Consider the following 13,161-nt stretch of genomic DNA (forward strand, 5'->3'; position numbering starts at 1 on the left):
CCCTCCCCCTCCCTCCCACCCCCTCCCCAACCCTCCCTCCTCTCCCCCCTCTCCTCCCCCTCTCCTCCCGCCTGCCCCTCCCCTCTCCCGCCCTCCCCTCCCCTCCGCCTGCCCCTCCCCTCTCCCCTCCGCCTGCCCCTCCCCTCTCCCCTCCGCCTGTCCCTTCCCTCTCCCCTCCCCTCCGCCTGCCCCTCCCCTCTCCCCTCTCCCCTCCCCTCCACCTGCCCCTCCCCTCCACCTGCCCCTCCCCTCCGCCAGCCCCTCCCCTCTCCCCTCCGCCAGCCCCTCCCCCCCTCCGCCTGCCCCTCCCCCTCTCCGCCTGCCCTTCCCCCTCTCCGCCTGCCCCTCCCCCTCTCCGCCTGCCCCTCCCCCTCTCCGCCTGCCCCTCCCCCTCTCCGCCTGCCCCTCCCCCTCCCCCTCCGCCTGCCCCTCCCTCCCCCCTGCCCCCCCTCCCCCCTGCCCCCCCTCTCCCGCCTGCCCCCCCTGCCCCCCCTCCGCCTGCCCCCCCCCTCCGCCTGCCCCTCCCCCCCTCCGCCTGCCCCTCCCCCCTCTCCCCTGCCCCTCCCCCCTCTCGTTCCCTCGTTCCTCTGAGAAGGTTGCGCGCGCCGGGTGCGTTGTGACGTCAGTCCGGCAGTTTGTCTGTTGTTGTTCGCGGGTCATGTGGGACGCTCGGCTCGCCGCGGGGATGAAGCAGGCGGTTCCCGTGCCGGCTTTCCTCACCAAACTGTGGGCCCTGGTGGAGGACCCGCACACCAACGAGTTCATCTGCTGGAATCAGGTAACCGCCGGCAGCGGATTCACCTTATCTCCGCAGTTACCGGGGATCCCACGAAAGATAATTGCGACTCCATGGCCTGATAACCGGTCGTGGGCCCGGCAGGAAAACAAAGGCGATGCGGGCCGGGGAAGCCTGCGGCCGGGAGTGGGAGAGATAGCGGCCTGCAGCTGGGCGGCGGGAGCCTGTGGTCGGGCGGCCTGGAGCCTCTCACCGGGCGGCCAGCCTGCGGTCGGGCGGGGAGGTCGTGTCAGATGTCAGCAGGAGTTTGAGAAGTTTCACTGTGGAGTGGGTCCGAGCTCCCCGATTAATTTTCTTTGTGGTTCCCCTTCTCCTCACTAGAATGGCCACGGATTCCTGGTTCTGGATGAGCAGCGATTCGCCAAAGAGATTCTGCCCAAGTATTTCAAACACAACAACATGGCTAGCTTTGTGCGGCAGCTCAATATGTGTAAGTAAAAATGCATTTGCGTGGGGATTGAAGTACAAGAATAAGGAGTCTTGCTCCAATTGTGCAGGACTTTGCTGAGTTTTGCTCGCCATATTTAAGAAAGGATATTTATTGGAGGCAGTACAGCAAAGGTTCAACACAGTGGACCGTGGGATGAGAGGCTGTAACTTTTTCGGAAGCAGTCAGTGTCAGATTGCCACTTCATATCCACTTGCTTGTGCCCAAATGTCTTCGATGTCTGACCTTGCGACATGGGCTGAGTGCGATCCAGGCAATTCAGCTGTCCCTGGGGCCCAGTGTTGAAGTCTGGGGGTGATGGAGATGTGCCCACTTTTTTACAGAACTATTTGCCATAGAGCAGATAAGTTTAAAGATCTGATTGAAAATTATGGGCCAGGGAGAAGATAAATAGATGAGGGTTGAGGGATTTCCAGCTGGTTCGAGGTGTTTGTGGGGGAGGTGATCCAACCTGGTTTGGGGCCGGGGCAGGACTGGGGTATGGGGATCCAGCTGAATGGGGGGATGAGGGGATCTAGCTGAGTGGTGGGGTGTCAGCAGGAGTGGGTGTGGGGGGGGGGGGGGGGGTTCTAGCTGTGTCTGGTGGGGGAGGTGGTCTAGCTGTGTCTGGTGGGGGAGGTGGTCTAGCTGAGTCTGGTGGGGGAGGTGGTCTAGCTGAGTCTGGTGGGGGAGGTGGTCTAGCTGTGTCTGGTGGGGGAGGTGGTCTAGCTGTGTCTGGTGGGGGAGGTGGTCTAGCTGAGTCTGGTGGGGGAGGTGGTCTAGCTGAGTCTGGTGGGGGAGGTGGTCTAGCTGAGTCTGGTGGGGGAGGTGGTCTAGCTGAGTCTGGTGGGGGAGGTGGTCTAGCTGAGTCTGGTGGGGGAGGTGGTCTAGCTGAGTCTGGTGGGGGAGGTGGTCTAGCTGAGTCTGGTGGGATGTCAGGAGAGGGGATCTAGCTGAGTCGGAAGGGGTTGGTGGGAGCAGAGGCCTGGGGAGGGGTGGATTTGGATGAGTCGAGGTGGAGGCTGTCTGGCAGGTCAGTGATGGTGGGTTCTGTGTGGTCCTGTCGGGATCAAGTCATGGAGGCATAAAGTCTTTACTGCACGGAAATAGGTCCTTTACCGATCATATCCACGTAGGCCGTCATAGAATTCCGACAGTGCAGAGGAAGCCATTTGGCCCATCAAATCTGTACCAACTTTTCGAAACTACACTCTACCCATGTCCACTCATCTGCCCTATGACATAGCCTGCACATCCCTGGAATCTAAAGGACAATTTAGCGTGGCTAATTCACCTAACCCCCACATCTTTGGTGGAGGAAACTCGAGCACCTGGAGGAAACGCAGGCAGATACGAGGAGAACGTGCAAACTCCACGCAGGCAGTGACCCGAAGCCAGAATTGTACCTGGATCCCTGTGAGGCAGTAGTGCTAACCACTGTGCCACCGTGCTGCCTGCCATCGAGCACTTATTTACTCCCATTTTCCAGCGCTTGATTGGTAGCCATAGCATAGGCATTAAGGTGACAAGTCCCCAGGTCCGGATGGGATCTATCCCAGGTTACTGAGGGAAGTGAGAGGAAATAGCTGGGGCCTTAACAGATATCTTTGCAGCATCCTTGAACACGGATAAGGTACCGGAGGACTGGAGAATTGCTAATGTTGTTCCCTTGTTTAAGAAGGGTAGCAGGGATAATTCAGATAATTATGGACCGGTGAGCCTGACATCAGTGGTAGGGAAGCTGCTGGAGAAGATACTGAGGGATAGGATCTGTTCCCATTTGGAAGAAAATGGGCTTATCAGTGATAGGCAACATGGTTTTGTGCAGGGAAGGTCATGTCTTACCAACTTAATAGAATTATTTGAGGAAGTGACAAAGTTGATTGATGAGGGAAGGGCTGTAGATGTCTTATACATGGACTTCAGTAAGGCATTTGATAAAGTTCCCCATGGTAGGCTGATGGAGAAAGTGAAGTCTCATGGGGTCCAGGGTGTACTAGCTAGATGGATAAAGAACTGGGTGGGCAACAGGAGATAGAGAGTAGTAGTGGAAGGGAGTTTCTCAAAATGGAGAACTGTGACCAGTGGTGTTCCACAGGGATCCGTGCTGGGACCACTGTTGTTTGTGATATACATAAATGATCTGGAGGAAGGTATAGGTGGTCTGATTAGCAAGTTTGCAGGTGGGACTAAGATTGGTGGAGTAGCAGATAGTGAAGGGGACTGTCAGAGAATACAGCAGAATATAGATAGATTGGAGAGTTGGGCAGAGAAATGGCAGATGGAGTTCAATCCGGGCAAATGTGAGGTGATGGATTTTGGAAGATCCAATTCAAGAGCGAACTATACGGTAAATGAAAAAGCCCTGGTGAAAATTGATGTACAGAGAGTCCTGGGTGTTCAGGTCCATTGTACCCTGAAGGTGACTGCGCAGGTCGATAGAATGGTCAAGAAGGCATACGGCATGCTTTCCTTCATCGGAAGGGGTATTGAGTACAAGAGTTGCAGGTCATGTTACAGTTGTATAAGACTTTGGTAGGCCACATTTGGAATACAGCGTACAGTTCTGGTCGCCACATTGCCAAAAGGATGTGGATGCTTTGGAGAGGGTGCAGAGGTGGTTCACCAGGATGTTGCCTGGCACGGAGGGTGCTAGCTATGAAGAGAGGTTGAGTAGATTAGGATTATTTTCATTAGAAAGACGGAGGTTGAGGGGGGACCTCATTGAGATCTACAAAATCATGAGAGGTATAGACAGGGTGGATAGCAAGAAGCTTTTCCCCCCAGTGGGGGACTCAATTACTAGTGGTCACTAGTTCAAGGTGGGAGGGGAAAAGTTTAAGAGAGATATGTGTGGAAAGTTCTTTACGCAGAGGGTGGTGGGTGCCTGGAACGCATTGCCGGCGGAGGTGGTAGAGGCGGGCACGATGGCGTCATTTAAGATGTATCTAGACAGGTACATGAATGGGCAGGGAGCAGAGGGATACAGATTCTTAGAAAATAGACAACAATTTTAGAATGAGGATCTGGATCGGTGCAGGCTTGGAGGGCCGAAGGGCCTGTTTCTGTGCTGTAATTTTTCTTTGTTCTTTGTATGCGATGGCATTTCCAAGTGCACATCTAAATACTAAAATGTTCTGTGTGTTTCCCATCTCTCTCCTTTTCAGGCAAAGAGCTCCAGATTTCCACCAGCCTCTTGGTGAAAAAGATTTTCCTCGCATCTCCTTAATCATCCTGCCCATTACCTTAAATCTATGCCCTGGGAGGGTGGCATATTGTGCAGTGGTTAGCACTGGGACTGCGGCGCTGAGGAACCGTGTTTGAATCCAAGCCCTGCCTCACTGTCTGTGTGGAGTTTGCACATTCTCCCCATGTCTGCGTGGGTTTCACCTCCACAACCCAAAGATGTGCAGGTTAGGTGGATTATCCATGCTAAATCGCCCCTTAATTGGAAAAAACAATATTTGGGTACTCTAAATTTATATTTTAAAAAATCTATGCCCTGGTGATTGACCCCTCCGCTAAGGGGAAAAGTTCCTCTCCATTCACCCTATCTATGTTCCATGTAATTTAATACACCTCAATCAGGTCTGCCCCACCCCCTTCCCCAGGCTTCTCTACCCCGGCCTATTCAGTCTGAAGCTGAAACACTCCAGCCCAGGCAAGGTCCTGGTGAATCTACTCTATACACTCTTTATGTACCCTCTCTTGTTCAATCACTTGCTTCCTATAGTGTGATGACCTGAACTGCACACAGTGCTTCTGCTGTGGCTTAACCAGTGTTTTATACAGCTCCCTGCTCTTATATTCTATGCATCGGTGAATAAATATGTATCTCATATGTCCTCTCAACCACCTTTATATAGGCCAACATGGTGGGTTCAATTCCTGCCTTAGGCAACTGTCCGTGTGGAGTTTGCACATTCTCACCGTGCCTGCGTGGGTTTCCTCTGGGCGCTCCAGTTTCCTCCCACAGTCCAGTTTAGGTGGATTGGTCATACTAAATTCCCCCTTAGTATCCAAAGATGTACAGGTTAGATGGGGTTACAGGGATACGGCAGTGTTGTATGCCTGGGTAGGATGCTCTTTTGGAGGGTTGGTACAGACCCGATGGGCCAAATGGCCTCCTGCACTGTAGATATTCTGTGGTTACCTGTCCTGCTGTCTTCCTAGCTCTGGATATGTACACCAAGGTTCCGCTGATCCTCTGTATTTCCTGGGGTCCTACCATTCATTGTATATTACCCTGTCTTGTTTGTCCTCCCAAAATGCATTACCTCTCACTTTTCTGGGTTAAATTATATTTGTCACTGTTCTGTCCATAAACCACCACATTTATATTGTCCTGTAATCGAAAGCTTCACTGTTTGCCACACCAATTTTTGTGTTAGCTGCAACTTACTGATCATACATCCTACATTCACATCCAGATGATTAATGTACACTACAAACAGCAAGGGACCCAACATTGATCCCTGTGGAACACTACTGGACTCGGGCATTGACCATCACCCTCTGCCTATTTTGGATTCCATGGGCTCTTATCTTGACCATTTAAGACCTTGTCAAAAACCTTATTGAAGTTCATGTAGACTACATCAACTGCAGTAGCCTCATCTACACACCTAATCACCTTGAAGAATTCAATCATGACAAAGGCGTGCTGACCATCCTTGACCAATCCTTGCCTCCCCAAGTGGAGATTAATTCTATCCCGCCGAATGTTTCCCTACCACTGAAGTTAGACTCACTGGCTTGTAATTTCCTAGTTTTTCCCTACTTCCCAGGGGCTGGTTTAGCTCACTCAGCTAAATCGCTGGCTTTTAAAGCAGGCCAGCAGCACGGTTCGATTCCCGTACCAGCCTCCCCAGACAGGCGCCGGAATGTGGTGACTAGGGACTTTTCACAGTAACTTCATTGAAGCCTACTCGTGACAATAAGCAATTTCAATTCAATTCAATTCGAATAGTGGTACCACACTAGCTGTCCTCCGGCACCTCACCTGAGAAGATTTAAAAATTATCAGTGCCTCTGCTGTCTCCTCCCTTGCCTCCCACAGCAGCATAATACATCTCATCTGGGCCTGGGGTTTATCCACATTTAAGCCTACTAAAACTGTTAATACCTCCTCCCTCTCAATGTTAGTTTGTTCACGTGTATCACACTGATTTCTATGCCTCCATCATCTTTCTCCATAGTGAACACAGTTGCAAAGTACTCATTTAAAACCTCTCCTACATCTTCCAGCTCCACACACACATTGAGAGATGACTTGGGATTTAACCTGATGGGCACGCCTCAGGCGAGGGGCAAGATTGAGAAGTTGGGGCCTTCATGACTAACTCAGCCAGTACAAGAAATGAACCCATGCTGTTGGCCTTGCTGTCCAGCCAACTAAGCTAAACCGGCCCCTGGTGGTCACCCGTTCCCTCTCTGACTGTACTTCCTTAGGTTATGGGGTGACCACGCCTAAAACTTGCTATTAGTGTACCTCGACATTGCGGATGCACCTCCGGAGCTCCAGTTTATCAAATCGGTGGCACGTCCCGCACATGTGATCATCCAGACTGCCGAGGACCGTCTTCGACTTCCCAAATGCTGCAGGTGGTACAACACACAGGATTGAGCTTCCCTGTCACAACTTTAGTTAATAATTCTTACCTTACTTTTATGCCCAGTAGAAGTTTTATTTAAAGCTAGAGCTCTCACCTTCCCCTAAATAGTTTTAAAATGGAGAAAACAACTTGCCTACTACCCGCTGCTCCCTTGCAGACCTGTGTGTGGATGTGTGTGTTCTGTTTGGGTGGGGGAGGGGACCTGGGTATGGTGGTCCTTGATCAGAATCTGTGGTAGGGGGATCTTTTGGGGGTTTGTAAGTCTGTGGGAAGGGGTATTAGGAGTGTAGGGAGGAATCCCATGTAGAGGTATGTCTGGGTGTTTGAAATAGTTACGCATAGGTTTGAAGAGGTTTTATTTCTTTTAAGGTTTTCTGAGTAACTATTCATGTAAACCCGATGGAGCCTGAAGTCAGTGATTCAAATTGCTTTTTCAGATGGTTCACAGCACAATTGTCCTGGGGAAGTTGACGCTTCTGGGCAGTTAGCATGCAAATGTTTAGCTGGGATGTTCAGAGGCATTCTCCAGTTTTGCTCGAGCTTCTTGGTGCCAGGCTATCAAATACTACCAATGCTGGATTGATGTCAAGGGCAGCCACTCACCTCGCCTCTGGCATTCAGCTCTTTTGTCCATGTTTAAATCGGCTGTAAGGAGATCAGGAGCTGAGTGACCCTGGTGGAACCCAACTGAATTTAGTGTCAGTGAGCAGGATATTGCTAAGTGCGTGCTGTTGGGTGGGACCTTTGATGACCCCTTCCATCACTTTACTGGTGAGAGTAGACTGATAGGGTGGTAATTGGTTGGGTTGGATTTTTCTTGCTTTTTGTGTACAGGACATATCTGGGCAATTTTCCACATTCCAGGTTTGTTGCCAGTGTCATAGCTGTATTGGAACAGTTTTGGCTAGGGGTGTGGCAAGTTCTGGACCACAAGTCTTCAGTACTATTTTCAGGGACCAAAGCCTTTCCAGTATCCCATGCCTTCAGCTGTTTCTTGATATCGTGTGGGGTGAATTAAATTGGCTGAAGACTGACATCTGTGATGCTGGGGACCTTTGGAGGAGACCAAGATAAATCATCCATTTGGCACTTGTAGCTGAAGATTATTGCAAATGACTCAGCCTTGTCTTTTGCACAGATGTGCTGGGCTCCTCCATCATTCAGGATGGGGACATTTGTGGAGTCTCCCCCAATGAGTTGTTTAATTGTCCACCACCATTCACAGCTGGATGTGACAGGACTGTAGAATTTAGATCTTATCCTTGCTTGTGGCTTAGCACTGTCTTGCTGCTTATGTTGTTTGGCACACAAGTGTTGTAGCTTCACCAGGTTGACTCATTTTTTGATATACCTAATGCTGTTCCTGATTGATCCCCTGGCTTGGTGGTAATGATAGAGTGGGGAAATGCCAGACCTCAAGGTTACAGATTGTGGCTGAGTACAATTCTGCTGCTGCTGATGGCCCATTGCGCCTCATGGACCTCCTGTCTTGAGTTGCTAGATCTGTTCTGAATCTATCCCATTTAGCACGATGGTAGTGCCACACAACATGATGGAGGGTATCCTCAATGTGAAAACAGGACTTGACTTGTTTCCACAAGGACTGTGCGATGGCCATTCCTGCCGATACTGTTATGGACAGATGCATCGGGCAACACAGTGGCGCAGTGGGTTAGTCCTGCTGCCTCATGGCGCCGAGGTCCCAGGTTCGATCCCTGCTCTGGGTCGCTGTCCGTGTGGAGTTGGCAAATCCTCCCCGTGTTTGCGTTGGTTTCACTCCCAACAACCCAAAGATGTGTAGGTGGATTGGCCACACTAAATTGCCCCTTAATTGGAAAATATGAATTGGGTACTCTAAATTGAAAAAAAATGGACAGATGCATCTGTAGCAGTGAATCAGCTAGGTTTCGTTCGACGATGGTTTTATGGTTATCATTAAACTTTTAATTCGATATTTGTTGAATTCGATTTCAATTGGGGGGGGATTTGAACCTGCGGCCCCAAAGTATTACCCTGGGTCTCTGGATCACAAATAATACCACCGTGCCACTGTCTCCCCATTGTTAAATATTTTAAGGCTATGACGGAGAGAGTTTTGGTCTTGGGAAATAAAACCAGAATTAGGCCATTCGACCCATCGAGTCTACTCCGCCATTCAATCATCCATGGAATGAAGAGCTTGTCATATGAGGAGTAGCTGAGGTCTCGAAGCGGGATCGAAACTGACCTCGGTGCCGTGAGGCAGCAGCGCTAACCACTGCGCCACCGCACTGCCCGTATGATTGTCCTTTCTATAAAGCTCTGGTATATCTGCTTCTAGGATACTGAATAGTTTTGGTTCCCTCATGGAAAAGAATGTCATGCTAGAGACATACCATGAGATTGATGCTTAGTCTTGGGCTTTTAATTGGCAGAAAATTGGGACATAGTCTTTGAAGTGAATAGCCTTTTAATTTTGTGATTACTCAAGCACTAAGTCAGTTTATTTGAACCAATGATTCTGGTCTAATTTTAATATATTATTAGACCTGTTTCAGTTGTAGCAATGATGGTGGAAAAATGGCTTTAACTTTGTGTCTGAATGTGAATTTTGGACATCAATATTTTATCTTTCCTATTGCCTCTTGTTGCACTGAGCCTCTATCTGAAATGAAGTAACTTTGTATAAAGTTTGAATAAAGTACTTTGAGGATCCTACCTAAAGATGAAATAACCTATAATTGCATTGCAGATGGCTTTCGTAAAGTACTGAATGTTGATGCAGGCATAGTTAAACAAGAGCGTGATGGACCTGTAGAATTTCAGCATCCTTATTTCAAGCAAGGAGAAGATGAATTATTGGAAAACATAAAAAGAAAGGTGAGTTCCCAAACTTTCAATGTACTGCAGAAAAAAATGGTTTTACTTTATTTTTAGTTTTCTTTTGTGCCTTGTCCTTTTTCACTTTTTTTCAGTTAATTTGTTGCATGGTTAACCTTTTTAATGCTGACTGAGCACTGTTCCATTTTCTCTTCCTTTCAGCAACTTGTTTCTTAAACTATTCAATATCACAAGTGGTTGACAGTGGAAGGTTAGGGATGGAAATAGAAGGAAGTGATAGCTGAGGCTAAAGGGGTATAGTATCTAATGTGAACTTGTGCTATAGTATCTGATCTCAAATTGAGAGTTTGTCTTATGATCAGTCCAGCTACCTTGTGTGCTTTTGCCAAAAAAACTTATCTGAAAGTATACTGTATTTTTTTGGATACTGATGAGGGTTATTCTTTTATGCTGACAGTTGAAAATGTAAAGACTTGAAGGAGCTAAAGGTGTTTGTAAACTTAAACCTTGAGTTCATATTTATACCATTTCAGAGACATGGATAGAGCAGGGCGAGGAATGGTTGTTGCAGGTGCCGGGGTTTAGATATTTCAGTAAGCTCGGGGAAGGTGGTAAGAGAGGGGAAGGGGTGGCATTGTTAGTCAAGGACAGTATTACGGTGGCTGAGAGGACATTTGATGAGACTCGAATACTGAGGTAGTATGGGCTGAGTTAAGAAACAGGAAAGGAGAGGTCACCCTGTTAGGGCTTTTCTATAGGCCTCCGAAAAGTTCCAGAGATGTAGAGGAAAGGATTGCAAAGATGATTCCGGATAGGAGCAAAAATAACAGGATAGTTGTTAAGGGGGACTTCAACTTTCCAAATATTGACTGGAAACACTATAGTTCGAGTACTTTAGATGGGTCCGTTTTTGTCCAATGTGTGCAGGAGGGTTCCCTGATGCAGTATGTAGATAGGCCAACGAGGCGAGGCCGTATTGGATTTGGTACTGGGTAATGAACAGGCCAACAAGAGGCGAGGCCGTATTGGATTTGGTACTGGGTAATGAACCAGGACAGGTGTTAGATTTGGAGGTAGGTGAACACTTTGGTGATAATGACCACAATTCGATTACGTTTACTTTAGCGATGGAAAGGGATAGGTATACACTGCAGGGCAAGAGTTATAGCTGGGGGAAAGGCAATTATGATGCGATGAGGCAAGACTTAGGATGCACCAGCTGGAGAGGAAAACTGCTGGGGATAGACACAATGGAAATGTGGAGCATGTTCAAGGAACAGCTACTGTGTGTCCTTGATAAGTATGTACCTGTTAGGCAGGGAGGAAGTCATCGAGCGAGGGAACCATGGGTTACTAAAGCAGTTGAAACACTTGTCAAGAGGAAGAAGGAGGCTTATGTGAAGATGTGACGTGATGGTTCAGTTGGGTCGCTTGAGAGTTACAAGTTAGCTAGGAAGGCTCTAAAGAGAGAGCTAAGAAGAGCCAAGCAAGGACATGAGAAGTCTTTGGCAGGTAGGATCAGGGATAACCCTAAAGCTTTCTATAGGTATGTCAGGAATAAAAGAATGACTAAGGTAAGAGTAGGGCCAGTCAAGGACAGTAGTGGGAAGTTGTGCGTGGAGTCCGAGGAGATAGGAGAGGTGCTAAATGAATATTTTTTGTCTGTATTCACACAGGAAAAAGACAAAGTTGTCGAGGAGAATACTGAGATCTAGGCTACTAGACTAGAAGGGCTTGAGGTTCATAAGGAGGAGGTGTTAGCGATTCTGGAAAGTGTGAAAATAGATAAGTCCCCTGTGCCGGATGGGATTTATCCTAGGATTCTCTGGGAAGCTAGGGAGGAGATTGCTGAGCCTTTGGCTTTGATCTTTAAGTCATCTTTGTCTACAGGAATAGTGCCAGAGGACTGGAGGATAGCAAATGGTGTCCCCTTGTTCAAGAAGGGGAGTAGAGATAACCCCGGTAACTATAGACCAGTGAGCCTTACTTCTGTTGTGGGAAAAGTTTTAGAAAGGTTTATAAGAGATAGGATGTATAATCATCTGGAAAGGAATAATTTGATTAGAGATAGTCAACATGGTTTTGTGAAGGGTAGGTCATGCCTCAAACCTCATTGAGTTCTTCGAGAAGGTGACCAAACAGGTGGATGAGGGTAAAGCAGTTGATGTGGTGTATATGGATTTCAGTAAAGCGTAGGCTATTGCAGAAAATACAGAGGCATGCGATTAAGGGTGATTTAGCAGTTTGGATCAGAAGTTGGCTAGCTGATAGAAGACAAAGGGTGGTGGTAGATGGGAAATGTTCTGACTGGTGTCCAGTTACTAGTAGTGTACCACAAGGATCTGTTTTGGGGCCGCTGCTGTTTGTCATTTTTATAAATGACCTGGAGGAGGTCGTAGAAGGATGGGTGAGTAAATTTGCAGATGACACTAAAGTCGGTGGAGTTGTGGACAGTGTAGAAGGATGTTACAAATTACAGAGGGACATAGATAAGCTGCAGAGCTGGGCTGAGACGTGGCAAATGGAGTTTAATGCAGAAAAGTGTGAGGTGATTCATTTTGGAAGGAATGACAGGAAGCCAGAGTACTGGGCTAATGGCAAGATTCTTGGTAGTGTGGACGAGCAGAGAGATCTCGGTGTCCATGTCCATAGATCCCTGAAAGTTGCCACCCAGGTTGAGAGGGTTGTTAAGAAGGCATATGGTGTGTTAGCTTTTATTGGTAGAGGAATTGAGTTTCGGAGCCATGAGGTCATGTTGCAGTTGTACAAAACTCTGGTACGGCCGCATTTGGAGTATTGCGTGCAGTTCTGGTCGCCACATTATAGGAAGGATGTGGAAGCATTGGAAAGGGTACAGGAGAGATTTACAAGGATGTTGCCTGGTATGGAGGAAGATCATATGAGGAAAGGCTGAAGGACTTTAGGCTGTTTTCATTCGAGAGAAGAAGGTTAAGAGGTGACTTAATTGAGGCATACAAGATGATCAGAGGATTAGATAGGGTGGACATTGAGAGCCTTTTTCCTCGGATGGTGATGTCCAGCACGAGGGGACATAGCTTTAAACTGAGGAGAGATAGATATAGGACAGATGTCAGAGGTAGGTTCTTTGTATTAAGGGCGTGGAATGCCCTGCCTGCAACTGTAGTGGACTCGCCAACACTAAACGCATTCAAATGGTCATTGTATAGGCATATGGACGATAAGGGAATAGTGTAGAGGGACTTTAGAGGGGTTTCACAGGACGGCGCAACATCGAGGGCCGAAGGGCCTGTACTGCGCTGTTATGTTCTATACCTACAGCCTGATTAAACTGAATCTGGTTACATTTTGTAAATTCCTGAATTATGTTTCTTTATTGTGAAATATCTAAGAAAATTTATCTTTGGGCTAGATTACACACTGGGACTAATTCTGAGATGGTCTTAATTTGTTTTGCACTGTAGAGGTGAGTTAACTGCATTGTTAAACACCATTACCGTGTTCACACTATCCGAGTTGCTATA

The 13,161-nt window shown here is 48.1% G+C and overlaps 1 protein-coding gene across 2 annotated transcripts in view; it reads left to right on the forward strand.

Annotated features, from left to right (window-relative positions):
- The first annotated feature begins 578 nt into the window (after positions 1-578).
- hsf2 (heat shock transcription factor 2) overlaps positions 579-13,161 on the forward strand; it is a 38,894-nt gene continuing 26,311 nt past the window's right edge. For both annotated transcript variants that reach the window (XM_038799708.1, XM_038799709.1), the window contains exons 1-3: positions 579-778; positions 1,118-1,226; positions 9,570-9,697. In XM_038799708.1, coding sequence (XP_038655636.1) covers positions 659-778; positions 1,118-1,226; positions 9,570-9,697 — 357 coding nt within the window. In that variant the 5' untranslated portion in view covers positions 579-658. The remainder of the gene's footprint in view (positions 779-1,117; positions 1,227-9,569; positions 9,698-13,161) is intronic.

The sequence above is a fragment of the Scyliorhinus canicula genome, chromosome 6 (genome assembly GCF_902713615.1).
Source record: "Scyliorhinus canicula chromosome 6, sScyCan1.1, whole genome shotgun sequence".
Classification (NCBI taxonomy): Eukaryota; Metazoa; Chordata; class Chondrichthyes; order Carcharhiniformes; family Scyliorhinidae; genus Scyliorhinus; species Scyliorhinus canicula.